Below are 27547 nucleotides of genomic sequence, written 5' to 3' on the forward strand. Positions count from 1 at the left end.
GAAAAAATTAAATAATCTTAAATTGTGAAAACAATGAGATAAATTATGTTTATCACATTCACAGTCTCGTCTCAAGGAATTGGAGCAAGAAGCCCATTTTGTTGCAGGAGAACAGTTTCTTATAACAAGTAATAATCAGCTTCGAGAGGTAAAGCTAAATTTTACTCTTTTATAAAATATACTTCTTATTCAGGGGTTAAAGGAAGATTCATTCTGAATTTATAAATATTATTTTACGTTGATTATCTTAAAACTATTTAAGTTATTCATGTTCTCTCACATTAAGATTCATTACTTCAAAGCCTTTAAATCCAAGAAAAGTATTAAATCAGAATTTATGCATTTTGTAACATCTAATCGGGTATGTCTTCTCTGGTTGGTCGCTTTAACTGTGTTATAGTGATGTTTGATTTTTCTCAAATCTGGGACTCTCTCATCACATGAAATTTCTTTTGTTGAAGATCCTCTTTGGCAAACTAAAGCTGCACCTGCTGAGGCCAAGGGAGACTCTTCCCAAAACGGGGCTGCAGGGACACCTGTCCACATCAGAAGCCATGGTAAGGTTTGAGAATCGTCCTCTTTTTTTGAAATTGATAGTGTAACTGCACCACATGTGAGTCAACTCCCAGACCAGCCTGGCTTCCAGCAGTGGGACCTGCCAGCAGCAACCACCATGGAGCAGTTCAGTTTGATCGTTTCCTCTTTATGGCAGAAGTGCTCCTACCCCACGGTTGCCGTCCTCCCTATGAACCAAGGAGAAAGAGGCAGACAGTACAGTTTTCCAGAAGCAATCCGTTGGCTTGATTTCCTGAAAAGGACAATTTGGTGGAATTTTGTTCTGAAAACCAGATTCTTGACAATCTAGTCATGACCTCTTTGTTTCATGCCCCTGCAAGAGACTAGAAATGGGAAAGGTCTTCAGCCTTCTCCTTTCCCCAGATTTATTTTAGAAAATTTTAGGTGCTCTTCTCTTGAGAGGAATACATTTTTTAAAAGACAGGGAGTACTGAGATTCTACTCTATTAAAGTTGCAGAGTAGAAGTAGACATTTAGAAGCCAATAAGTAATATTACTGAAAGCATGCAGGGTAGAGGTCAGTAAATAAGTGGATTCATGTTATTATGGTGAGAACTAGGCTCCAATTTGTACATTCTGTTCTTGTTCAACATTTGACTTCGCAGCAGAGGAAAGCTTCCTTCTAGACTCCTTCTCTGTGCATAGTGCCCCTCCAGCACTACACTTTCTGCTTGTGTCAGCCCTGGAGGAGCCCCACATTCACTGACTCTCCCCACACCTGGCCCTCAGGGGGTTCAGGTGGCAGTTATCTATTGAGTCACGGACTTCTGTGGAGTGATGTTCTACTGAAGGGACTTGAATCTGCCTTCTTCCCCAAGTCTTCCTTATCTTAGTGAATGGCCTGTCCTCCTGTGTCCTTGGGGACCAGCAGTGGGTGGAGCAACAGCAGTGGAGTCAGCCACCCTGCCTACCTGCACAGCTTGGGCCATGTTACTTGACTGCTCTGTGCCTTAGTTTCCTTATCTGTAAAAGAAGGATCATAATAGTGCCTCTCTACTTGAATCTTGTGAGAATTCAACAAGTGCGTGTGTGAGAGAGAGAGAGTGTGTGTGTGTGTGTGGGTGTGGGTGTAAAACAGTATTTAGGACCGTGCCTTACATATGAGTTCTCAAAAACCAATAAGTATTGGCTATTGTTATTAGCTACTTCATCCAAAAACCTACAAGTCATCTTTAATTTTCTTTCAGACTCACCCCACAGCAAGTCTCAGGATCTCTACCTACAAAAATATGTCTTGAATTAGCCTGCTTCCCTCCAGCACTGTCACCCCTTAGTCTTCTCCCACTTAGATTCTTTAAAGCCTCCTAAGCACTCTCCCAGCTTCTACTCTTAGCCCTGCGGGTTATTTATCACATCCAGGCAGAAGGATCTTTTAAAACATTAGAAAAGTCGTGTTACTCCCCTGACTTAAACTTCTGATGGCTTCATGTGAGACTCAGAATAAAATCCAAGCTCTGGATTTTATTTAAGGTGTCCTCTGGCCTGTGGGTCTGCCTTGCCTCCTATCACTCCTTTCCTCCTTACTCCCTGCACCGCACTGAGCACACTGTTTATGCCATGGATTTCTGCACAAGCTCTTTTCTCGGTCTGGAGACTCTTCCCACAGATTTTGCATGGCTGGTTCTGATTGTCAGCTTAAGTGTTGCTTTCAGAAAGACCTCCTCTGGTCACACAGATGACAGCAAGGCCCTCATCACTACCTATTTCTTCACCTTGATTTGTTTTTTCCATACAACTCTCCATTACCTAAAGTTATCTCACTTACTTGTTTGCTTATTCCACTAAGATGTAGGTTACACAGATCTAAGACCTCATCTGACTTGTTTGTCACCTCCCAGAACCAAACTGCCTAGAGCTACCACCTGGTGGGGCTGAACTGAATGTCTGTTGTTTGTTCATGGAGCACCGTGACAGCAGGGAGCAGAACCCATCTTCCTGGAGAGACTCCAGCATGGATTTTAGCACCCGTATGACAGATGTGGGCAGTATGCCCTAAAGTTCCAGCAATGGCAGTACCTGGGAAACCCACACCTGAGCTGGGGGTCTCGGGCTGATTTATTCTCTGTCCTGGCACCAGCTGGCAGTGTTGCCCTTCCCTTTGCTGCTCCTTAGTGCTTGCAGACAACTAACAACGTAAGAAAGGAAATGTAATCTCTTCTGGTGTCGATGTGCTCTTTTGTAGACAGAATTGAGACAATGACCTTAATTTTTTTTCACAAAGATATGATTGACATCAATCATATTAGCCTTATTCTCTTCTTTAGTTAATCAAGTCATACTTTTAACATAAAAGTTAGTAAAAGATTAAGTTTTATTAGGCAACACATGTGCGTGGTTCTAAATTTGACATTAAGACTCCTTCTCCCTACTTCTCTTCACCTTCCCTATTCCTCTCCCCATGGGGAGGGATTTAGACTGGATAAAACGGGTGGCCTGGAATGGTTCAAAAGGACATGACTGTGGTCTTAGATATGGTTTTATTAGATTTTATTTTTCAGAGTAGTTTTAGGTTCACAGCAAAATTGAGCAAAAGGTGCAGAGAAGTCTTGTATACCCCTTGTCCTCCCCCCACAACAGCCTCCCCCACTAGCAACATCCCCCACAAGAGTGGTACATTTGTTACAATGAATGAACCTGCATTGACACATCATTATTACCTGAAGTCCATAGTTTACATTAGGGTTCACTCTTGGTGTTGTACGTTCTATGGATTCTAACAAATGTGTAATGATATAATGATGGATATAATATATCCACCATTATAGTATCATACAGAGTAGTTTCACTCCCTAAAAGTCCTCTGTGTTCTGCCTATTCATCCCTCTCTCCTCTCAACCCCTGGCAACCACTGATCTTTTTACTGTCTCCATAGTTTTGCCTTTTCCAGAATGTTGTATAGCATAGAATCATATAGCATTGGAATCATATAGCATGTAGCCTTTTTAGATTTGATTCTTTCACCTAGCAGTAATGCATTTAAGGTTCCTCTGTGTCTTTTTGTGATTCGATAGCTCATTTATTTTTAGCACTGAATAATACTCCATTGTCTGGATGGTCTACAGTTTATTTATGCATCTACCCACTGAGGGACACCTTGTTACTTCCAAGTTTTGGCAACTATGAATGAACCTGCTGTAAATATCCGTGTGCAGGTTTTTGTGTAGACATAAGTTTTCAGGTCCCTTGGGTAAATACCAAGGAGCAGGATTGCTGGATCGTATGGTAAGAGTATGTTTAGTTTTGTAAGAAACCACCAAACTGTCTTCCAAGTGTGGCTGTACCATTTTAAATTCCCACCAGCAATGAATGAGAGTTCCTGTTGCTCTATATCTTCATCAGCATGGGGTGTCAGTGTTTTGGATTCGGGCCATTCTAACATGTGTTAGCTATATTTTAAAAAGACCACTCTTGTAACTGGTTGGAGAATGGAGGAGTCTCATTAATAGGCTGCTGCTGTAGTGTAGGGGCTGATGTCTCAGTAGTCCAAGTGAGAACAGTGAAGATGGAGCAAAGCAGATGCATTTTCAGAGAACTTTTATAACAGAAGGGAACATCTGTGAGTGTGAGTTCATGTGAGTGTGAACAAAAGTCAGGAATGTGGAGTAATTCCTGGTTTTCTTAGTTGTGCACCTAAGAGATGGCCACTACTCAGGGAAAGCTGAGAAAAGAGTGGTTTATTGGGGGGGACGTCAAGCTTTCAATCTTGGACATGTTAAGACAGAAATGTTCACAAGACATTGACACAGAGATGTTGCACAAGCATTTGGGTCTGTAAGAAGTCTTGTGCTGGAGATACACACTTGGAAGTGGTCAGCTGATTTTTATTAAAGTTACCCTGGGATGGTGGTCCTCTACCTTGACAGGAGCTTTGGAAAAATGCCCGTGTCCAGGCCCATGACTGATCCACAGATCAGAGTCTGATTCTAATAAGCAGCCAACATTGATAACCATAGACTTAAACTCTGAGAAACTGACATTTAGAGGTCAGGGAGGAGGTGCCAGTGAGAGGCTATGGAGTGGTCAGAGAGAGAAGGGAGATGAGAAGAATGTGGTATCAGGAGCCAACACAGGGAGTGTTTGATAAAGCTAGTGGAGTGGCAGGCAGCTATGGCACTGTGCCTCTGCTCATTAACCAATGCTGGTAGGGCCTTATCCAAAGTTTTATGAAATCAAACACTCAGTTCTTTTCAAGTGTTCTCAGATGGCTTGAGTCAAGATATACAGGGAGACTGTGGTTAGAATGTTATTTTGTGAGTAAGGTATCAGGGTGGGGAGAGCTAGTTGATCTTAGGCAGTTTCTTGGCTAAGTATTTTCATACACTTTCATCCCCCAGGGATAGTTTTTCTAAGAAAACTGCAATTCTAGATTATACTAAGGCAGAATTCCTCCCCCTGGGCAATGCCTGCTCCAAGCACACCAATGTTGGTTCTCCTGTTTGTGTGTCCCTGGCTGGCCAAGACTCTTGTATCCTCAGTCTTTATTCAAACAGAGAGTGATACAATTCCATGGTTTATACTATTTCATTAAAATTATATCATCAGTTCTTCCCCAATTTGAGTTATAGATTCAAAACAATTCTATTTAAAACCCTAGCAGGAATTTTTTGTAGAAATTGACAAGCTGATTCCCAAATTTATATGGAAATGCAAAAAACTAAGAGTGAATGCAATCTTGGGGAGCATTATTAGAGGGCTTAATCTATTGGATATAAAGAGTAATCATACAGCATAGGAGTTACTAGGAATTAATTAAGCAGTACAGTGTAGTGTTGATTCAAGGATAAACAAATAAACCAATGGACCCAGGATAGAGAATTTATAAACAGACCTCCGTATGTGTGTATAAAACACATGATCTCTGAGAGGGGTGGCACTGCAAAGTAATGAGTAATAATGCCTAGTTACATAAATGATAAGGGACCAGTGCATCTATTTCATACCATACACAAAAATAAATTCCAGAGGACTGATGTCAGCATCATGGCAGAGTGAGTTGTTCCCTTTGTCTCTCCTCTCTAAGTTACAACTAAGTGGACATTCATTAACCAACAGAGGGTTCCATGCACAGTACAACAGGATGTCTGAGAGACCCACGCAGCTGTGCATCAGAAGGTGGGTGGACTGGATCCCTGGGAGGCAGTGGAACTAGTGGGTGCACCCCTCCCCCTCCCCAGTGACAGCAAGCCAGGTCGCAGATCCTTACACAGTGGCTGATGCAACTGTAGAAGGAGGTGGGGGCAACCGGGCCCATTCAAATGCTCTGAATTGTAGCCTGGCCTGTGGGAGTGCCCACTGTGCCGTGGCAGCCCCGCTGGTGTGAATGCTCCCCACCGAGTCACAGTGTCTCAGCCCTGCGAAGGCACCTGCACACTGAGCACAGCGCAGGCAAGAAGGCACCCCTCCCACCTAGTGCAACAGCTCAGCCGGTCCCCTGCCAAGCACAGCAGCTCTGCCTGCATGAGAGCAACCCATCCACCAAGCACAGAGGCCCCACCTATGGTGCCCAACCTGCCTGCCCAGCACAGAATTCCTGCCCACATGAGCACAACCTTCAGAGCAGCTGTGGCCAGCTCACACAAACACAGAGCATCCCTACCTGCACAACTTCCAGCAGACGGGACAGGACCAGAAAACACAGCTTCTGCTCTCCTCCAATGGTGACACATGGATTCTGGAAACTGAAACTACCACAAATGTGTGGGCAAAGGGTCAATTCATCAAACACCATGAAGAACTACAGTAACACTTCAGAGCAGAAGAAAAATGACAAGTCTCCAGAAACCAATCCTGAAGTCACAGAAATTTACAATCTAAATGACAAGAGAATTCAAAATATTTGTCATAAAGAAACTCAATGAGTTACAAGAAAGCTCAGGAACACAGTTTGACAAGCTCAGGAATAAAATTATTGAGCAGAAGGAATACTTCACCAAAGAGATTGAAACTCAAAAAAGAAAAGGCAAATTCTGGATATGAAGTACACAATTAATGAGGTAAAAAATAACCTAGAAACCATAAAAAATAGAGCTGATGTTATGGAGAACAGAATTAGTGAATGAGAGGACAGAAATATAGATATGCCTCAGGTAGAGGTGGAGGAGAGAGAACTAAGATTTTTTAAAAATGAAGAAATTATTTGAGAAATATCCAAATTAATTAGGAAAAGCAATATACAGATTATAGGTATTCCAGAGGGAGAAGAGAGGCAGAAAGGAGCAGAGAGGTTATTCAACGAAGTAATAGCTGAGAACTACCCAAACCTGGGGTACTTACAAGTACATGAAGCCAATAGAACTCCTAATTACATCAATGGAAAAAGACCTTCTCCATGGCATATAATATTAAAACTGGCAAAAGTCAATGACACAGAAAAAATATTAAGGGCAGCAAGGCAGAAGAAAGTAACCCACAAAGGAACTCCCATCAGGTTTTAAGAAGATTTCTCAGCAGGAACCTTACAGGCTAGGAGAGAATGGAATGATATATTCAAAATACTGAAAGACAAAAACTGTCAGCCAAGAGTAGTCTATCCAGCAAAACTATCCTTCAGATACAATGGAGAAATAAAAGCTCTCCCAGATAAACAAAAGCTAAGGGAGTCCATCACCACTAGGCCTGCCTTACAAGAAATGATGAAGGAAGCCCTCCTACCTGTAACAAAAAGGCAAAGATTTATGAAGCTTTGAGCAAAGAGATAAATAAACAGACAAAATAAGAAAATTGCAGCTCTCTATAAGAACAGGTTAGCAAACAATTATAACTTAAAAGATAAAGGGAAAGAAAGCATCAAAAATAATTATAAACACTTCAACTTAGTGACAAACTCACAACACAAAAAAGAATAATTTGAGACAACAATAACTCAGAAGAGGAAGAGGAAAGGGATGGAACCTGCTTAGGCTGATGGAGATAAGAGGCTATCAGAAAATGGACTATCTCATCTATTAGATCTCTTATACAAACCTCATGGTAACCACTAAAAAAAAAATCAGAGCAGAGCCACAAAACATAAATAAAGAGAAAACTGAGAAAACCATCATAGAAAACCACCAAACTAAATTGGCAGAAATACAAGGGAAAAGAAACAATAGAAATATAAAACACCAGGAAAACAAGAGAGAAAATGGCAGTATTAAGCCCTCATACATCAATAATCACTGTAAATGTAAATGGATTGAATTCTCAAATCAAAAGACACAGAGTGGCTGGATGGATTAAAAACAAGACCCAACAATATGCTGCCTCCAGGAAACACATCTCAACTCTAAAGACAAACATAGCCTCAGAGTGAAGGGATAGAAGATGATACTCCAAGCAAATGGCAAGCAAAAGAAAGCAGGTGTTGCAAGCAAAAGAAAGCAGGTGTTGCCATACTTATATCAGACAAAGCAGACTTCAAGGTAGAAAAGACAGTGAGAGAAAAGAGGGGCAGTATATAATGATAAAAGGGACATTCCACCAAGAGGGAATAACACTTATGAATATATATGCACCTAACACAGAAGCACCAAAGTATATAAAGCAACTACTAACAGATCTAAAGGGAGAAATTGAGAAGAATATGATAATAGTAGGGGACCCCAATACCCCACTTACATCAATGGATAGATCGTCTAGACAGAAAGTCAACAAGGAAACAGTGGCCTTAAATGAAACACTAGACCAAGTGGACTTAATAGATATATATATAAAACATTCCTTCCAAAAACAGCAGTATACACATTCTTCTCAAGTGCACATGAAACATTCTCAAAGATAGACCATATGTTTATGAAGACTGAAATCATATCAAGCATCTTTTATGACCACAATGCTATGAAGCTAGAGATCAACTACATGAGAAAAGCTGAGAAAGGCACAAATATCTGGCAATTCAACAATATGCTACTGAACAACCACTGGATCAATGAAGAAATCAAAGGAGAAATAAATACCTGGAGACAAATGAAATTGAAAACACAACATACTAACTCTTATGGGATGCAGCAAGAGCGGTGCTAAGAGGGAAATTTAGAGCAATACAGACCTACCTCAACAAACAGGAAAATCTCAAATAAATAATCTGAAACTACACCTAGTGAAATTAGAAAAAAGAAGAACAAACAAAGCCCAAAGTCAGCAGAGGGAGGGAAATAATAAAACTTAGAGCAGAAGTAAATGAAATAGAGACTAGAAAAAGAGCAGAAAGGGTCAATGAAACTAAGAGCTGGTTCTTTGAGAAGATAAGCAAAATTGACAGACCTGTAGCCAGACTCACTAAGAAGAGAGAAGGTGCAAATAAATAAAATTAAAAATGAAAGAGGAGAAATTACAATGGATACAACAGAAATACAAAGAATTATAAGAGAATACTATGAAAGACTATATGCCAACAAATTGAATAAACTAGAAGAAATGGATAAATTCTTAGACTCATACAACCTCCCAAAACTGAATCAAGAAGAAACAGAGAGGGGCTGGCCCCATGGCCAAGTGGTTAAGTACGCGTGCTCCGCTGCAGGCAGCCCAGTGTTTCGTTGGTTCGAATCCTGGGCGTGGACATGGCACTGCTCATCAAACCACGCTGAGGCAGTATCCCACGTGCCACAACTAGAAGGACCCACAATGAAGAATGTACAACTATGTACCGGGGGGCTTTGGGGAGAAAAAGGAAAAAATAAAATCTTCAAAAAAAAAAAAAAAAAAGAAAAAACAGAGAATCTGAATAGACCAGTCACAAGCAAAGAGAGAGAAACAGCAATCTGAAACCTCCCAAAAAATTAAAGTCCAGGACCAGATGGCTTCTCTGGAGAGTTCTACCAAACATTCAAAGAACAGTTAATACCTATCCTCAAACTATTCTGAAAATTTGAAGAAGACAGAACACTCCCTAACTTATTTATGAGGCCAACATTACCCTGACACCAAAACCAGACAAGGATAACGTAAAGAAGGAAAATTACAGGCCAATATCACTAACGAACATAGATGCAGAAATCCTCAAGAAAATATTGGCAAATAGAATATAGCAATAAATTAAAAAGGATTATACACCATGATCAAGTGGGATTTATACCAAGAACACAGGGATGGTTCAAGTTCCACAAATCAATCAGTGTGATACACTGCATTAACAAAATGAGAAATAAAAATCACAGGATCATCTCAGTAGATGCAGAGAAAGCATTTGACGAGATCCAACATCCATTTATGACAAAGCCTTCAATAAAATGGGCATAGAGGGAAAGTACCTCAACATAATAAAGGCCATATATCACAGACCCACGGTCAACATCATACTTAATGGTGAAAAACTGAAAGCCATCCCTTTGAGAACAGGAAGAAGACAAGTGTGCCCCCTCTGCACTCCTAGTCAATGTAGTACTGGAGGTTTTGGCCAGAGCACTTAGGCAAGAAAAAGAAATAAAAGGTATCCAAGTTGGAAAGGGAGAAGTAAAACTTGTGTTTGTGGATAACATGATTCTATGTTTTGAAAACCCTAAAGAATCTACCAGAAAACTATTAGAAATAATCAACAACTACAGCAAAGTTGCAGGGTACGAAATCAACCTACAAAAATCAGTTTCATTTCTATACACTAATAACAAACTAGCAGAAAGAGAAGTCAAGAATACAATCCAGTTTACAATCACAACAAAAAGAATAAAATACCTAGGAATAAATGTAACCAAGGAGGTGAAACACGTATACACTGAAAACTGTAAGATATTATTGAAAGAAATTGAAGGAGACATAAGGAAATGGATATTCCATGCTCATGGATTGAAATAATAAACATACTTAAAATGTCCATATTACCTAAAGCAGTCTACAGATTCAATGCAGTCCCAATCAGAATCCCAAAGATATTTTTCACAGAAATAGAACAAAAAATCCTAAAATTTATATGGAACAATAAAAGACCCCAAATTGCCAAAGCAGTCCTGAGAGAAAAGAACAAAGCTGGAGGCATCACAATCCCTGACTTCAAAATATACTACAAAGCTATAGTGATAAAAACAGCATGGTACTGGCACAAGAATAGAGACACAGATCAATGGAACAGAATTGAAAGCCTAGAAATAAAACCACATCTGTGGACAGCTAATCTTTGACAAAAGAGCCAAGAACATACAATTAAGAAAGGAAAGTCTCTTCAATAAATGGTGTTGGGAAAACTGAACAGCCACATGCAAAAGAATGAAAGTAGAACATTATCTTACACCATACACAAAAACTAATGCAAAATGGATTAAATGTAATGTAAGCCTGAAACCATAAAACTCCTAGTGGATTAAATGTAATGTAAGCCTGAAACCATAAAACTCCTAGAAGAAAACATAGGCAGTACACTCTTTGACATCAGTCTTAGCAGCATGTTTTTGAATACCATGTCTACTCAGGCAAGGGAAACAAAAGAAAAAATAAACAAATGGGACTATATCAGACTGAATAGCTTCTGCAAGGCAAAGGAAACCATAAATAGAACAAAAAGACAGCCCACCAACTGGGGGAAAATACTTGCAAATCATATATCCGGCAAGGGTTTAATTTCCAAAATACATAAAGAACTCATACAACTCAACAACAAAAAGAACAACCTGATCAAGAAATGGGCAGAGGACCTGAACAGACATTTTTCCAAAGAAGATATATGGACAACAGGCACATGAAAAGATATTCAACATCACTAATTATTAGGGAAATGCAAATCAAAACCACAATGAGAAATCACCTCACATCCGTCAGAGTGGCTGTAATTAACAAGACAAGAAATAACAAATGTTGAAGAGGATGTGGAGAAGATGGAACCCTCATGCACTGCTGGTGGGAATGCAAACTGGTGCAGCCACTATGGAAAACAGAATGGGTATTTCTCAAAAAATTAAAAATAGAAATACCATATGAGGGGCTGGCTCCGTGGCCGAGTGGTTACGTTCACGCGCTCCGCTGTGGCGGCCCAGGGTTCGGATCCTGGGCGCGGACATGGCACCACTCATCAGGCCATGGTGAGGCGGCGTCCCACATCCCACAACTAGAAGGACCTACAACTAAGATATACAAGTATGTTGGGGTGGGGGGGTGGCATTGGGAAATAAAGCAGGAAAAAAAAAAAGATTGGCAACAGTTGTTAGCCCAGGTGCCAATCCTTTAAAAAAAAAAAGAAATACCATATGATACAGCTGTGTCACTACTGGGTGTTTATCCAAAGAACTTGAAATCAACAAGTCAAAGAGATTCATGCACCCCTATGTTCATTGCAGCATTATTCACAATAGCCAAGACATGGAAGCAACCCAAGTGCCCATCAACTGATGAATGATAAAGAAGATGTGGTATATATATATATATATATATATATATATATATATATACATACAATGGAGTACTACTCAGCCATAAAAAAAGACAAAATCCTCCAATTTGCAATAACATGGATGGACCTTGAGGGTATTATATTAAGCAAAATAAGCCAGACAGAGAAAGACAAATACTCTATGATTTCACTCATGTGTGGAAGATAAACACAGGGATAAAGAGAACAGATTAGTGGTTACCAGAGGGCAAGGCAGGGATGGGGTAAAGGGGTAAAGGGGCACATATGTATGGTGACAGATAAAAACTAGACTATGTGTCATGAGCATGATGTCTATACATTTAATGTACACCTAAAATTACACAATGTTATAAATGAAAAGAATAAAAAATAAATTTGAAGTGAATTTTGTATCTAAATATAAAAAGTAAAACAATAAATATTGTAGAAGATAGCATAAGAGAATATCTTCAAGACCTTGAGTTAGGTAAACATTCTTAAACAGGACACCAAATGCATCAACCATAAAGGAAAAGATTGGTAAGTTGAACAACAGTAAAATTAAGAATCTCTGTTTATGAAAAGACGTTGTTAAACAGTAATGAAGCAAGTCACAGAAGGATAGAAGATATTTAGAATAAATATAACTGATTAAAGAAAACCGTGTCCAGAATAATGAATTCCTACAAATAAAGAAGAAAAAGACACACAAACCAATTTTTTAAATTGGCAAAAGACATGAACAGGGGTTTAATTAAAGAAGATATACAATTAGTCAATAAATATATGACTACTATCCAACTTTATTAGTCACTGGGGAAATACACTTACTATGGTAAGATATCACTTCACATTTACCAGAATGGCTAAAATTAAGACCTAGGATAACATGCAATGGCAAAAATGTGCAACAACTGCAACTTTCACATGTTGCTGATGAGGGCATAAACTGGTGCATTTACTTTGGAGAACTGGCTGTTATTATCTCTGCTACACTTGACCCAGCAGTTTCACTCTTCTTTATGTGTATATTCAACAGAACTGTGGACATATGTTAACCAAAATCTACATACGAGAATGTTCACAGCAGAACTATTCATAATAACCCTAAAGTGGAAACAACTCACATATCCGTCAAGGGTGAAATAGATAAATAATTGTCCTACATTCAAACAATAGAATACGGCAGTAAAAGTAAATGAAATACTGCTTCATATAACAACATGGATAAAGCTTAAAACCATAATGTTGAACCAAAGAACACACACACAAAGAATACCTATGCTATCTCATTGATACAAAGTTCAAAAACTGGGAAAAGTGGCCTTGAAGATAGAGGTCACAGTGGTAGTTACCTGCGGAGGAGGAGAGGGACCTGCTGGGGAACCTGGAATATTCCATCTGGGCAGCAGTACCCAAGTGTGTTCACTTTGTGATAATTTAACAAACCGTGATCTTATGATCGTGTACTATCTGGTATGTATGTTATATTTTGACTTTTTAAAATTAATTAAAAAACCCATAATCGTATTCTGGTGTTACCTCCCTGATATTGTGCCCAGATAACTGTGATTCAAATGTTGGATATTCCAAAACTATTGAGTTACACCTGTAGGCATTTTCTTAGTTTATTCTCCTATGTGGTATTTTACATGCCCTAGATTTAGATGTCACTTAATTAATTAATTAATTAACTTATTTATTTATTTATTGTTGAGGAGGATTGGCCCTGTGCTAACATCTGTGCCAGTCTTCCTCTGTTTTATATGTGAGATACCACCACAGCATGGCTTGATGAGTGGCGTGTAGGTCAGCACCTGGCGTCTGAACCCATGAACCCTGGGCCGTTGAAGCAAAATGTGTGAACTTAACCACTGTGCCACCAGGCCAGCCCCTAGATTTACTAATTTAAATCTCAAGAGAAATCTTATTTCCAAGCTCATGTGAACTGCGTTTAGCTCCCATGTAGACAACAATGATTTTGTAAGGGATTAAGATTAAGATGCTTGATAAACTGAGTTTATTGTGAATTTTCTTCTTGCAAACTATGCTCTATATAGACCGTTTATTATTAGGACTTTCTCCAGCTGGAAATAGTGTTTGAAATGTTTAAATTAAATGAAAGAATTATATTGGTGATATTTATTCTCATTTTTCAGTTAAATGTTCTGCAAAACTTTCATCCATTACCCAAGATAATTTTGGAATACAGGCAGGTAAGTTAATTTTATTTTTGTAAGAAAGTTGGTGCTGAAGGAGAATCTCATGGCACCATCTCTCTGTTCATAGAAGTCCATAATCACTGAAGTAGCCCTGACAGCATTCCAAAGGGAGTATAGTTTGTTCATCTTGACCTTGTATTAGCACTGCTTGCTTGTACCCTGACATCATTTTACTCAAGTCTCCAATCAGCCCTGCCCAGCATTGTGAGCCAAAGGAGTCATAGATGGAAGCGGACTAATGAAAATTTGGAAGGAAATATTTGGTGTGTCATTATTGTGAGACTTCACTGTGAGTTAGACCTGCATCAGTACTGAGTTAGAAGCCTCTCACAGGAACCTCCTCTGTTTCCCCGTTTCTAGGCCTGGCGAAATTACTCCGTAGCAGTGTTTTATCATCTCACGTTAACGTTTACTGATTTATTGACATGCCCACCTTCCTCTTCTAGCTTCTCATGTTTTCTATGTTCACATACCTGACCTTTGTTCTCTGTTGGTGGTGAACTACATTTATACCTCTTGCCACTGCTGACACCATTGGTCTATTACTTACTGACCCAATGGCTTGCTGTCTTTGTCAGGGCTTGGCAGCTGTTAGAGAGCGTAATGGTAGCAAATGACCCTTTCTCCTTGAAGTAATGAAAGGATTGAAAGAGAACTAAAAGGAATACCAGAGAAGACACTGGATCATGGGTAATTGGGAACTCTCCATTTATCTTTGCAACTTTTCTGTAAAAAAGAATTATTCCAGAATAAAAAATTTTCTTAAAGAGGAGTAGGGTCATATCTTTATCTATGGATCATTGTTACTTAATTCTAGGTACCGCATAAGGCCATTTCAGGACCTCCTGAAGTCATCTGAAGTGACATCAGTGGCACATGCCCAGCACTTTATGAAATAGTACTTTGGTGCTTTTTCCTATTTAAATTCTTAAAGAAAATGATTATTTTTGTCTTTGTAATCTAGGTTCACAAGATCAAGTCAACCTTTGTGGATGGATTACTAGCTTGCATGAAAAAGGTAATTGAACCCAAAAAAGATATTGTGATTAGGAATATGGTTTACACATGAGTTCAGGTACATGTAGAATTTCTTTAAATTTTAGTCAATGATGAAATAATCTGATATTCTTGAGGCTATGAACCATGATTTTGTTATTATTCGGGTCTCTTTATAGCATAAATTGACATTATACCTTAAAACTTCATATCTATGTGGAAGCTCTGTGGCTGACCATATGCTTTCACATCTATTATTGCATCTCTTTTCTGCAGTCATTTGAGACAGATGTTTTAGTTCACACATGAGGAGCCTGCAGTCAGAGATGTTATGTGACTTGTCTGAGGCCACACAGCAAGTGACAGCCCCTGTCTGGGATGCACAACCCCACCTTGAGTCCATGCTGAGCCCCACCATGGCCTATCAACCCCCTTCTCCCCATGCACAGGATTTTTAAGTGACATAAAGACCAACATGTCCTATTGCAGTTTCTGCATGGGTTGGGCGAGATTCTCCTTTACCCACCCTGATCACACATCAGGAGTTTCCTAACATGCAGGGACATTTGGGGACTGGGAGTTTAGCGCCAGTAGCTCATGGACATCTGGAGGAGAGCAGTGAGGGTTGTGTGTTGTAGGTAAAGACACTGAAGAGCCCAGCACATTCTTGACTTCATATAGCATTGTCAGAGCTTAAACTGATTCTTTTTAACTGATTAAGGGCTCCATTTCTTCTACGTGGAATCAGACTGGAACTGTGACCGGAAGACTATCAGCCAAGCGTCCCGTAAGTTAGCTCTCCTGTTAAAAGCCAATTTCCGTGCCTTGGAATTGAATTGCCTAGATGTGTGTTTCCCTGCGAACTGTCTGTTTCTAAGAGGGGACACCATAGTGATGGATTGTGTTTTTGTCTTTTTCTTCATTCAGCTAATGTTTTTTTAGCACCTACTATGTTTGGGGAACACAGTAGGGAAACAAGACACGTGGTCCCTACCCTCATGAAGTGCTGAGTTAATGAGGGCTTCTTCCCCTCCAGAGAGTCATGCACTCCGCTGTTAAGGGCAAAAGGAACACCCCATTCCCACTCCCCTGTCTTTGTTTTCGGGTTTGTAATGGACAGGTAGCTTCTGATTTCCAGAAATATGTTGAAATATCTGATGCTCTGATGACCACCTCCATTTTTGGTTGTTGCTCAAGAAAAAAGCCGTAAACACCCTTGAGTTTGCGATGCAGCTTTAATGACACGTAAAGCAATTGACTTTTAAAATGGCTTTATATTTTTGAGTTAAAGGCGACTCATTACTAATTTCTCGTTACAGAACAGTTCCTCAAGTACAGACAAGAAATGTAAAAAAAACTAATAAAAGTCACCAGTTATTCCACCATGCAGAATTAACTGGTTAACATCTTGGTTAACATTAATTTGGTTAACATCAGACTTTTTGCTAAGCACGTGTATTTATAAAATACTATTTTTCTACAAAAATAAAACCACATTGTTTTATGTTACACTTTTTAATTTAAGATGTCTTGATGTCATACATCAATACATATTGATCTGAATCTATTTTTAGATTCAAATATTTGAAGTATTTAAGTATTTACTATATAATACATATACATATGAATATATGTTCATGGTAAAGAAATTCAAGTAATGTGAAAGTTTATAGAACAAAAAAATATAAATCCTCTTTCCCTTCCCTTCATAATATGTCTGTCTATCCCGTGAGTCCCCTCTGTTAATGCTCTGGACTGCGTTCTGCCAGGCCTTCATCTGGGCCTGTGCTGATATGGTATACCTAGTGCACCTAGGAAGAAGGGGGGTGACTGTGTGAGGAGGAGAAAGAGGGGCTGAGACTGGGTGGGCTGGCACAGGGGTGTACAGGAGCTGTGGCCTTTTGGCACAGGATCCACCCGAGGACTCTAAGCTCTTGAGTCTCTGGCTCTCTCCAGCCTCACACCCACTCTGGGAAGGTCTTATTTTGGACATCCCACTTTAGAGAGCTCTTCTGTGGTCTTTATCCGGCTGAGTAATACTAGTACTTCTGTTAATAATATCTCCTCTGAAAGCAGGTGCTGCTGTTACACTGCCCTTCAGTTCTTTTCTCAACCTACTCTGCCCACTGCACCCTTTCTTTTAGGTGATGCTGCTTTTCATGGAGGAGTTATTTAGGAATTATACTGCAAAAACTCACTTTTTATGGGGGTCCTTGCTTTTCTCTGTATGAACTTATAAGTTCCCATTTTCTATTAAATTTCTAGATTAATCTCTTGCTGTGCTTTATTCTCTTCCAGAAATTTCTAATGTCTCTGGTTTGCAGGTAGCACTCCTCCCAGGTTTTCAATGATGTTCTAGGTTTATTTATTTTTCTGTCAATTCAGTTGAACTTTTGGAAAGAGGAGATGTGAACATAAGGTGTACATTCAGCCACCACCTTTAACTGGAGTCTACATCATTATTTTAATAGCTGCATTATAGTCCACTTAATGACTGTTCCTATTGATGGTCATTTAGAGTGTTTTCAGATTTAATTGTTTTATACAGAGATACCATAAACACATGTATATTTTTGGTATGTTTTTCTGATGATTTTCATAGCATAAATTCCTAGAGGTGGAATTTTTGAGTCAAAGTACGTGTGTATTTTTAATGCTTTACATTGCTAAATTGTCCTCCAGAAAAAAATTATTTTATATTCCCATCAAACAATATGTAAAATGCTTGATCCACTACATCCTTACTAATACAAGGAGTTCTCATTTTGGTTACTATTTCCTGACTTGTTTTTTAAATTTCCATTCCTCTAAAAATTAAGTGAGGTTGACTTCATAAAACGATTATTCTTCTGTGAATTGTCTGTTCATGTCATTTGCCCATTTCTCTGAGGGATGTATATTTTTTTCCTATAGGTATGGAAAAGCCCTTTATAGTAAAGATTAACTGTTTGTAAAATGTTGAATTATTTTTCTCATCTTTTAATATTTTAAGATATATTTACAGATTAATATTTTAAATATAGATTTTGTTTGCTATACTTAAAATGGCTTTTTTATTGTATGTATAATATATGATAATTCTAAAGAATTCACTCAATAGATAAAAATATAAATAACAAAGTAAAAGTCACCTGAAACTCCAGAGCTCTGTGATAATCATCATTAACATTTTGGTGACCATCACCTGGTTTATCTTTTTATGCACGCACACACTCTTACATTAATAGGATTAGATCATATGTGTTGTTTTTATTGTAGACACTCCATCGCCACACTCATATCTCAGCCCCCCACCCTCAATCTGCAGGAGCCCATGTAAGCAGCCAAGTGTGTATACATTCATGTGTTCCTCCAGGCTTATAATAAGATCTTATACAGACCCATACGTATCTACACAGACATGTAATGACTTTGTCATTGTTTATTTTTCAGAATTAGAGTTTTATTTTTCTGCTTCTTGCTTTTCTCTCTCAGCAACAGCTCGTGGAATCCGTGCAGGTTATTTGACAGAGTCCCATTTCAATTTCATTAATCTGTGTTCTTCTCTTTCTCTGGATGTTCCTCTGCTGGTGCATGTACTTCATGTCCAATTCTTTCCCTCTAAGAGCAAAGCTGCAATAAGCATCATGCACGTATGTCCTGGTGTATTGGTACTTGTATTTTTGCAGGATAGATTGTCAGATGTAGAATTACTGGGTCAATGGATATTACATTTTTACTTTTAATAGCTGTTATTAGATTGCCTTCCAAAATGCTTTCAGCTTTTGACATTGCCGTGAGCAATGTCTGTACTGAAGTGTCATTTCAGAAAGGCTTTCCTCAGCTCCAAGATTATTTAAATACTTACCTTTGTTTTCTTGTGGAACTTTCCTGCTTTCATTTATTTCACATGTAAAACTTGAATTCAGCTGTGCAATTTAACCAGATACTATGTAGGTTACATAAAATGGCTAGTGCTTGAATTACATTTTTTTTTTTTTTGGTTTAAAGCATACAGTATACACTTGATTAATATTTTTAAAAATCAGATTGTAACTGTTTTACAACATTTCTAGAAAGCTAGTTTCTCACACACACACACCCTTCCAAGAGAAAGTTATTGCTATCACTTGATTACTGAAGCTCATCACCACCAACCTTTGTGTTCTGTTTCATGGTTATTTCTGATAGTAGGAAAATGTAGAATGTTTTTGTCTTTTGATTCACCTGCTTCTTTCCCATACTTTGACATTTTAATGAAACATTAATTGGTTATGGTTTTATTTAAGAACTGTGAGAGAATAGTTTATTCAATTGTTTCAACTCCTGTCTCAGTAATATATATATATATATATAAAATAAGTATATTAGGGCATTTTTATAATAGCTGTTTTAAAGTCTTTATCAGATAATTCCAACATCTACATCATCTTGTCCTTGGTGTCTTTTGATTTTTTTCCCCCAAGTGATTTGAGATTGTCCTGCTTCTTCATGTGTCCAGTAATTTTGTGTTGTATCCTGGACATTTTGAATATGTGTTTCGAGAGTCTGTGTCTTGTTTAGAAATCCCATTAAAATATTGATTTTTTTTTTTTAGTAGGCAGTCATCCTGGTTAGGTTCAGGCTGCAAATTGTGACCTGCCTTCCATGAGCTGTGGTTCCAATGTATGTTCAGTTTTCAAAGTCTTTGCTGTGCTATTCACATGTTCCAAATGATGGCTACCCACTGGTCAATCTGAAATCGAGTTGTGGTCTCTCTGTTAGTTCAGTTCTCAAAGTCTTTGATGTACCATTTAGGATGATATCTAAACATGTGCAACTTGAAGCTGAGCTCGGTGGTCTATAAACAACTCTACAGTATTGTTTTCCCAAGCTCCTCACTCTTTGTGGTCTCCCTAGGTAATTTCTTGTTCTTTGGCACTCTGTTTTTTTTTTTTTTGTCTTCTAGCCAGAAATCCCAGGCCTTAGTGATCCTGTTCTGCCACACACTTCATGCCATTGCCCCATGTCTGGAGGACCAAGAGGAAGAAATGATAAACTTACTGCCTGTTGGGTAGTACTTCAAATTCTGGTCTGCTTCTCCAGTCTACCTGCTGCTATTTATCAAAAGCTTCAAATTGCTGCCCTATACATTCTGTCCAGTTTTTACAGCTGCATTCAGTGGAGTGTGCTTACGATATCTTACCAAGAATGGGAACTTCAACTTCATTTTTTAACAGCTTTATTGAGGTATAATTGACACACAATAAACTTCATATATCAGAAGCAATTTGATAGATTTTGACATGTGTATATGATCATGAAACCATCACCATAATCAAGGTAGTGAACATATCCATCACCCCCAAAAGCATTCTTTTACCCCTTTGTAATCTCTCCCTTCCCCACCCCAACCTTCCCCCGTGTCCTCAGGCAACCACTGACTTGCTTTTTGTCACTATAAATTAGTTTACATTTTCTGGAAATTTATATAAATGGAATCACAAAATAAGGGCTCTTTTTCATCTGATTCTTTCACTCAGCATTATTATTTTGAGATTCATCCACGTTCTTCTGTTTCAACAGATCATTCATTTTTATTCCTGAGTAGTATTCCACTAAATCTGTGTACACAATTTGTTTATAAATTCATTTGTTGATCAATATTTGGGTTGTTTCCAGTTCTGGGATATTATCAAGTTTGGGTTATTACTGTGCACATTCATGCACAGTCCTCATGGGGACGTATACTTTCTCTTCTCTTGCGTAAATGCTGAGGAGTGGAAAGGCTTGGTCATTTGGTAGGTATATGTTTCACTTTTTAAGAAACTGGCAAACTGTTTTCCAAAGTGATCATACCGTTTGCCATTCCCACCAGCAGTGTATGAGAGTTCCACTTCCTTCGCCTCCCCACCAGTACTTGTTATGGTCAGTCTTTTTAATTTTAGCCATTCTAATAGGTGTGTAGTGCTATCTCATTGTGGTTTTAATTGCATTGCCCTAATAACTAATGATGTTGAGCATCTTTCCATGTGCTTATTTGCCATCCACTTTTATTGTTCAGTGAAGCATCTAGTCAAATCTTCTGCACATTTCTTAGGGACTGTTCATTTTCTTTCTTTTTTTTTTTTTTGAGGAAGATTAGTCCTGAGCTAACTACTGCCAATCCTCCTCTTTTTGCTGAGGAAGACTGGCCCTGAGCTAACATCCATGCCCATCTTCCTCTACTTTATATGTGGGACGCCTACCACAGCATGGCTTTTGCGAAGCAGTGCCATGTCCGTACCCGGGATCTGAACCGGTGAACCCTGGGCTACCAAGAAGCGGAACATGTGAACTTAACCGCTGTGCCACCGGGCCAGTCCTGGATTGTTCATTTTCTTATCACTGAGTTTTAAGAGTTCTTTATATATTCTAGATACAAGTCCTTTCTCAGATATATACTTTGCAAAAATTTTCTGCCAGTCTGTGGTTTATCTTTTCATTCTTTTGACACCATCATTTGAAAAGCAGAAGTTTTCAATTTTAATGAATTCTGATTTATCAATGTATTCTTATATGGATCATGCTTTTGGCATTGCATCTCAGAAATCTTTGCCTAAACCAAGATCATAAAGATTTTGTCCTGTTGTCTTATAGAAGTTTTATAGTTTCTTGTTTTACATTTAGGTCTATGATCTGTTTTGAATTGATTTTTGTATATAGTGTGAAGCAAGTGTGTAAATTCATCCTTTTGTAAATGAATAGTCACTTGTCCCAGCACCATTTGTTGAAAAGACCATCCTTTCCCCCATATTTAATTGCCTCGGTACCTTTATCAAAAATTAATTCACCATAAATGTAAGGGTTTACTTCGAACTCTCAATTCTGTCCAACTTATCTATGTATCTACCATACCAGTAATATAATGTTTTGATTATTGTCTATTTCTATTAAGTTTTTAAGTTGACATGTGTAACTCCTCCAACAGTGTTCCTTTAAGATTTTTTTTTCCTGAGGAAGATTAGCCCTGAGCTAACATCTGTTGCTAATCTTCCTCTTTTTGTATGTGAGTCACCACCACAGCATGGCCAATGAGACACAAATGGTGTAGGTCTGTGCCTGGGAACTGAACTGAATCTGGGCGACTGAAGCAGAGCACGCCAAACTTAACTACTTGGCCACTAGGGCTGGCCCAGCCTTTTTAAATTTTAAGTGAAGGGATGTGCTTGCCATTCTGTAATGTATTTAGAGAAGTGTTTAAAAACATTTCTTAACGATGGTTGTATGAGTGTCCTATACAAGCAACTTTGAGAAGAGTGTTTTTTCAGGGAATGGATGTGGTAGCTTGTCTATACTGCATTTAGAGAAGTGTTTCAAAACACATATATTAATGATGTTTATAAAAACGAGTTGTATGGACATGTATACGTATGTGCATGATACTTTGAAAAGAGTGTAGCATCAGGCAATGGATATGATAGCTCTTCTGTAATGCATTTAGAGAAGCGTTTATAAATGCTTGAAATGATGTTTATAACAGTGGTACCCTCTTGCTACAAAGAGAACAGTGCTTTTTAAGTGAAGGGATGTGTTTGCCCTTCTGTAAAGCATGTAGAGAAGTGTTTAAAAAGCACATGTGTTAACAATAGTTATATTAGCATTCTGTACAAGTTATTTAGCAACTTTCAACTATGCAGTACAGTATTATTAACTATAGTCACAATGCTGTACATTACATCCCCAGGACTTATTTATTCTATTGTGAGCAATAGTCTGTATCTCCTCCAACATAGTTCTTTTTGGGTTTTTTGATGAGGAAGATTGGCCCTGAGCTGACATCTGTTGCCAACCTTCCTCTTTTTGCTTGAGGAAGATTGTCACTGAACTAACATCTATACCAATCTTCCTCCACTCTGTATGTGGGATGCTGCCCAAGCATGGCTTGATGAGCAGTGTGTAGGTCCACCCCCAGGATCTGAACCCACAAACCCCGGGCCACCAAAGTGGAGCACATGAAGCCAACCACTATGCCACCAGGCCGGCCCCCAACATGGCTCTTTTAAAAAAATAATTTGGTTATTCTGGGTCCTTCGTTTTCCATGTGAATTTTATAATCAGCTTGTCAATTTCCGCAAAAAAAAGTCTACTGAGTTTTCCATTGGGATTACATTGACTCTAGAATTCAGTTTAGGGAGATTGACAATATTTGTTCTTCAGTCCCTTGAAAAGGGTAGATCTCTTCATTTATTTGGGTCTTCTTTAATTTCTCTCAGCAAGGTTTTGTAGTTTTCAGAGTACAGGTCTTTTTGAATATTTTGTCAGATTTCCAAGTATTTTGTGTTTTTGATATTATCATAAATTATATTGTTTCAGTTCCTAGTTGTTCATTGCTAGCACATAGACATAAAAATGATTTTTATATTTTGATTTTGCATCTTGTAACATTAGTTCTAGTAACTTTTTTTGCAGATTCCATCTGATTTTCTATATAGATGATCTTGTTATATGTGAATAAGAAAGCTTTATTTCTTCCCTTCCAATATGTGTTCCTTTTATTTCTTCTTCTTGCCTGATTGCACTGACCAGAGCCTCCTGTACCATGTTGAATAGAAGTGGTGAGAGCAGACATCTTGTCTTGTTCCAGATCTTAGGGGAAAGCATTCAGTTTCATCAGTAAGAATGCTGTTAGCTATAAATTTTGCAGAAGTACCCTAACCAGCTTGAGAATGTTCCCTTCAAATAACAGTTTGCTGAGAGTTTTTATCTGGATATTGAGTTTTGTCAAGTTATTTTTTGCATCTATTGAGATGATCATACGGTTTTTCTCTTTTAATTTGTTAATATGATCAATTACATTGATAGATTTTCAAATGTTATACCAACCTTGCATTCCTGGAATGAAGCACATTTGCTCTTGATATATTATCCATTTTATATATTGTTGATTAAATTTGCTAAAATTTTGTTTAGAATCTTTGCATCTATTTTGCTGATGGATGTTGGTTAGTAGTTTTATTTTATTGTAATGTCTTTGTCTGGTCTTGTTATCAAGATAATGCTAACCTCAAATAATGAATTGGGAATTATTCCCTTCTCTTCAAATTTGTGGAAGAATTTACGTAGAATTATTTTTATTTCCTCCTTGACGGTTTGATAGAATTCACTAGTGAAGCCATCTGGGCCTGGATGTTTCTTTGTGGGAAGGAATTTATTTACAAATTCAATTTCATAGATATAGTGCTATTCAGGTACTCTGTGTCTTCTTGAGTGAGCCTTGACCATTTGTTCTTTCAAGGAATTTGTTCATTTCACAGATATTGTTGGATTTATTAGCGTAAAGTTGTTCATAAAATTACCTTATTCTTTTAATATCTGTGGACTCTGTAGTGATGTTGCCTCTATCATTCCTGACATTGGTAATTTGTGTCTTCTCACTTTTTGCCCCGTGATCAGGTTTTGGTTTCATTGATTTTCTCTATTGTCTTTGTTTTCAGTTTCATTGATTTATGCTTTAATGTTTATCATTTCCTTTCTTCTGCTTTCTTTGGGTTTAAGTTGCTCTTCTTTTTCTTGCTTCTTAAGGTAGAAGCTGAGCTTATTGATTTGAAACCTTTCTTCTTTCCTAATCTAGGCATTTCTATAAATTTCTCCCCGAGTTCTGCTTTCTGGCATCCAATAAATTCTCATATGTTGTGTTTTCATTTTCACTCAGTTCAGAAAACTTTCTAGTAACCCCTTCTTTGTCTTCTTTGACCCATGGATTATTTAGAAGTTTGTTATTTGGTTTCCAAATATTTCAAGATTTTCCAAATCTCTTTCTGTTACTGATTTCTAATTTAAGTCAGAGGATATACTTGGCATGACTTGAATCCTTTTAAATTTATTCAGACTTGTTTTATGGCCCAGAAAATGGTCTATCTTGGTAACTGTTCCATGTACACTGGAAAAAAATGTGCACTCTGTTATTGTAGTGTAGAATGTTCTATAATTACCAATTAGATCAAGTTGGTTGATAGGGTTATCCAAGTCTATTATATCCTTGCTGATATTCTGTCTGATTGTTCAATCAGTTATTGAGAGAAGGGTATTGAAGTCTCCAACCACAATTGTGGAATTTTGTTTTTCTCCTTGCAGTTCTATCTCTTCTATCTTCTTGTAGTTTTTGCTTCTTGTACTTGAAGCTCTTTCTTTAGGGGCAGAAATGTTAAGGATTGTTATGTCCTCCTAAGGAATTTACTCTTTTATGTCTATGAAATGACCTTATTATTCCTGGTAATGTTATTTTCTCTGAAATCTATTTTGTCTAATATTAAAATATTAATTTAAAATAATTAATAGAATAATTTTAGAAATAATAAAATTAATGAAAATATAATTTAATATTAATGTTAAAATAGCCACTGCAGTTTTCTTTTGACTGGTGTTACCATGGTATTGTCTGTACTTTTACTTTTAAACTATTTGTCTCTCTATATAAAGTACATTTACTGTAGGAAGTATATAATTGGTCTTGGTTTTTTATCCATTCTGAAAATATTTGCCTTTTGATTGAGATGCTCAGTCTTATTTAGATTTTATGTGATTATTCGGAGGATTAGATTTGTTTACTATCTTGCTATTTGTTTTCTATTTATCTCAATTGTTCTTTGTTCCCCTTTTCCTCTTTTTTGCCTTCCTTTGGGCTGAGTTTTTAAATGATTCTCTTTTATCTTTTTTGATATGTTAGGTATAACTCTTTGTTATTTTAATGGTTAATTTAGGGTTTACAATATACATCTTTAATTTGTCACAGTCTATCTTCAAGTAATGTTATATCATTCCATGTATACTATAAGAACATTATAATAGTGTAGTTACATTTTTTTTCTCCTGGCCTTCATGCTATTATTGTCATATATTTTACTTTATACTTAAGTTATAAATTCCACAATATATTTTATTATTTTTGCTGAAATAGTCCATAATCTTCTAAATAGATTTAAATAGTAAAAAATAATTCTTGGATATTTATTCATGTAGTTACCATTTCCCGTGTTCTTCATTTCCTTGTGTACATCCAGGTTTCTATTTGGTATGACTTCCTTTCTGCCTAAAGGACACCTTTTAATATGTCTTATAGTGTAGGTCTGCTGTTGATGAATTCTTCAGCTTTTGTAGGTCCAAAAATGTTTTATTTCACTTTTGTTTTTGAAAGTTACTTTTGTGAGGTATAAAATTCTTGGTTGAAAATTTTTTTCAGTACTTTGAAGATGTTACTTTTCTCTCTTCTCACATTGTTTCTGATTTAAAAAAATCTACTATCATCAATGCCTTTGTTTCTCTATACATGTGTCCTTTTTTTCTGGCTGTTTTTAGCTTTTTCTCTTAATAACCAGTTTTGAGAAATTTGATTATAATGTACCTTGGTATAATTTTTTTATGTTTCTGTGTTTGGGGTTCATTGAGTTTCTTGGATCTGTGGGTTTGTAGTTTTAATCAAATTTGGAAAATTATTGGCAATTTGTTCACATACTTTTTATGTTCCTCCTTCTCTCTCCTCTCTTTTGGGGACTCCACTTATGATTATATACATTAAGTCACTTGAATTTTTCCCACAGCTCACTGAAACTCATTTTTCTTCTTTTCCTCCGATTTTTTTTCCTGTTTCAACTTGGATAGTTTTTATTACTATGTCCTGGTAGTTCATTAATCTTTTCTTTTGTCAGGTAAAATCTGTTCTTAATCTCACTGAGTATATTTTTCATATTAAACTTTATAGTTTTCATTTCTAGAAATTCAATTTGGATCTTTTTTATGCCATCCATGTCTCTACTTAATTTTTTTCAACATATTAGATACAGTTATAATCATTGTATGTCTTTGTCTATAATTTCAACATCTGTGTCCATTATAGATTAGTTTCAGTAGATGATTATTCTCACTATGAGTCCATTTCCTGCTTCTTTGTATGCCTAGGAACCTTTTTTGGATGGCAGACATTGTGGATTTTACATTGCTGAGTGATGGGACTTTTTGCATTCCTATGGATATTCCTGAGCTTTGCCCTGGGGCAACTTAAGTTACTTGGAAATAGTTTGTTCCTTTCTGGTCTTGTTTTTATGATGTGTTAGGCAGGTGCAAAGAGGTGCTTCATCTAAGACTAATTATTCCCCACTCCTGAGGAAAGACCTTCCCGAGTACTGTACCTAATGTTCTATGAACTAGGAGTTTTCTAAGAATGACTGGTGGGCGCAGGAACTCTTCCTGGCCCTGTGTGAGTGTCATACACTGTTTTCTGATCACTTTGGATGACTTTTCCCCAGCCTTTGGTAGTTTCCTCACATGCATGCACTGATCGGTTCTCTGCCAGATACTCAACTCTCTGCTGGGCTCAAGAAAAGTGATGATTTTATAGATTATCTGTCTTTTCCTCATTGTTAGGGTGGGAGCACTTTCTTTTCAACTGTTCATATCCCAAGTGGAAGTAGAAGCTCTCATCTAATAATTTTTAATCCATCTAAAATCCTGTATTCTTTTT

The 27547-nt window shown here is 37.6% G+C and overlaps 1 protein-coding gene across 21 annotated transcripts in view; it reads left to right on the plus strand.

The window, feature by feature from the left end:
* The window catches only part of POLN (DNA polymerase nu), a 171399-nt gene that overhangs the window by 53401 nt on the left and 90451 nt on the right, over positions 1-27547 (plus strand). For all 21 annotated transcript variants that reach the window (XR_011502393.1, XR_011502392.1, XR_011502390.1 and 18 more), the window contains 5 exons: positions 65-148; positions 462-557; positions 14032-14088; positions 15059-15112; positions 15812-15877. Coding sequence is in view for 17 of the 21 variants with exons in the window: in XM_044767962.2 (XP_044623897.2) it covers positions 65-148; positions 462-557; positions 14032-14088; positions 15059-15112; positions 15812-15877 (357 nt within the window). In the remaining 4 variants the exon portion in view is untranslated. The remainder of the gene's footprint in view (positions 1-64; positions 149-461; positions 558-14031; positions 14089-15058; positions 15113-15811; positions 15878-27547) is intronic.

This window comes from Equus asinus, chromosome 3 (assembly GCF_041296235.1).
Source record: "Equus asinus isolate D_3611 breed Donkey chromosome 3, EquAss-T2T_v2, whole genome shotgun sequence".
In the NCBI taxonomy this organism is placed as follows: Eukaryota; Metazoa; Chordata; class Mammalia; order Perissodactyla; family Equidae; genus Equus; species Equus asinus.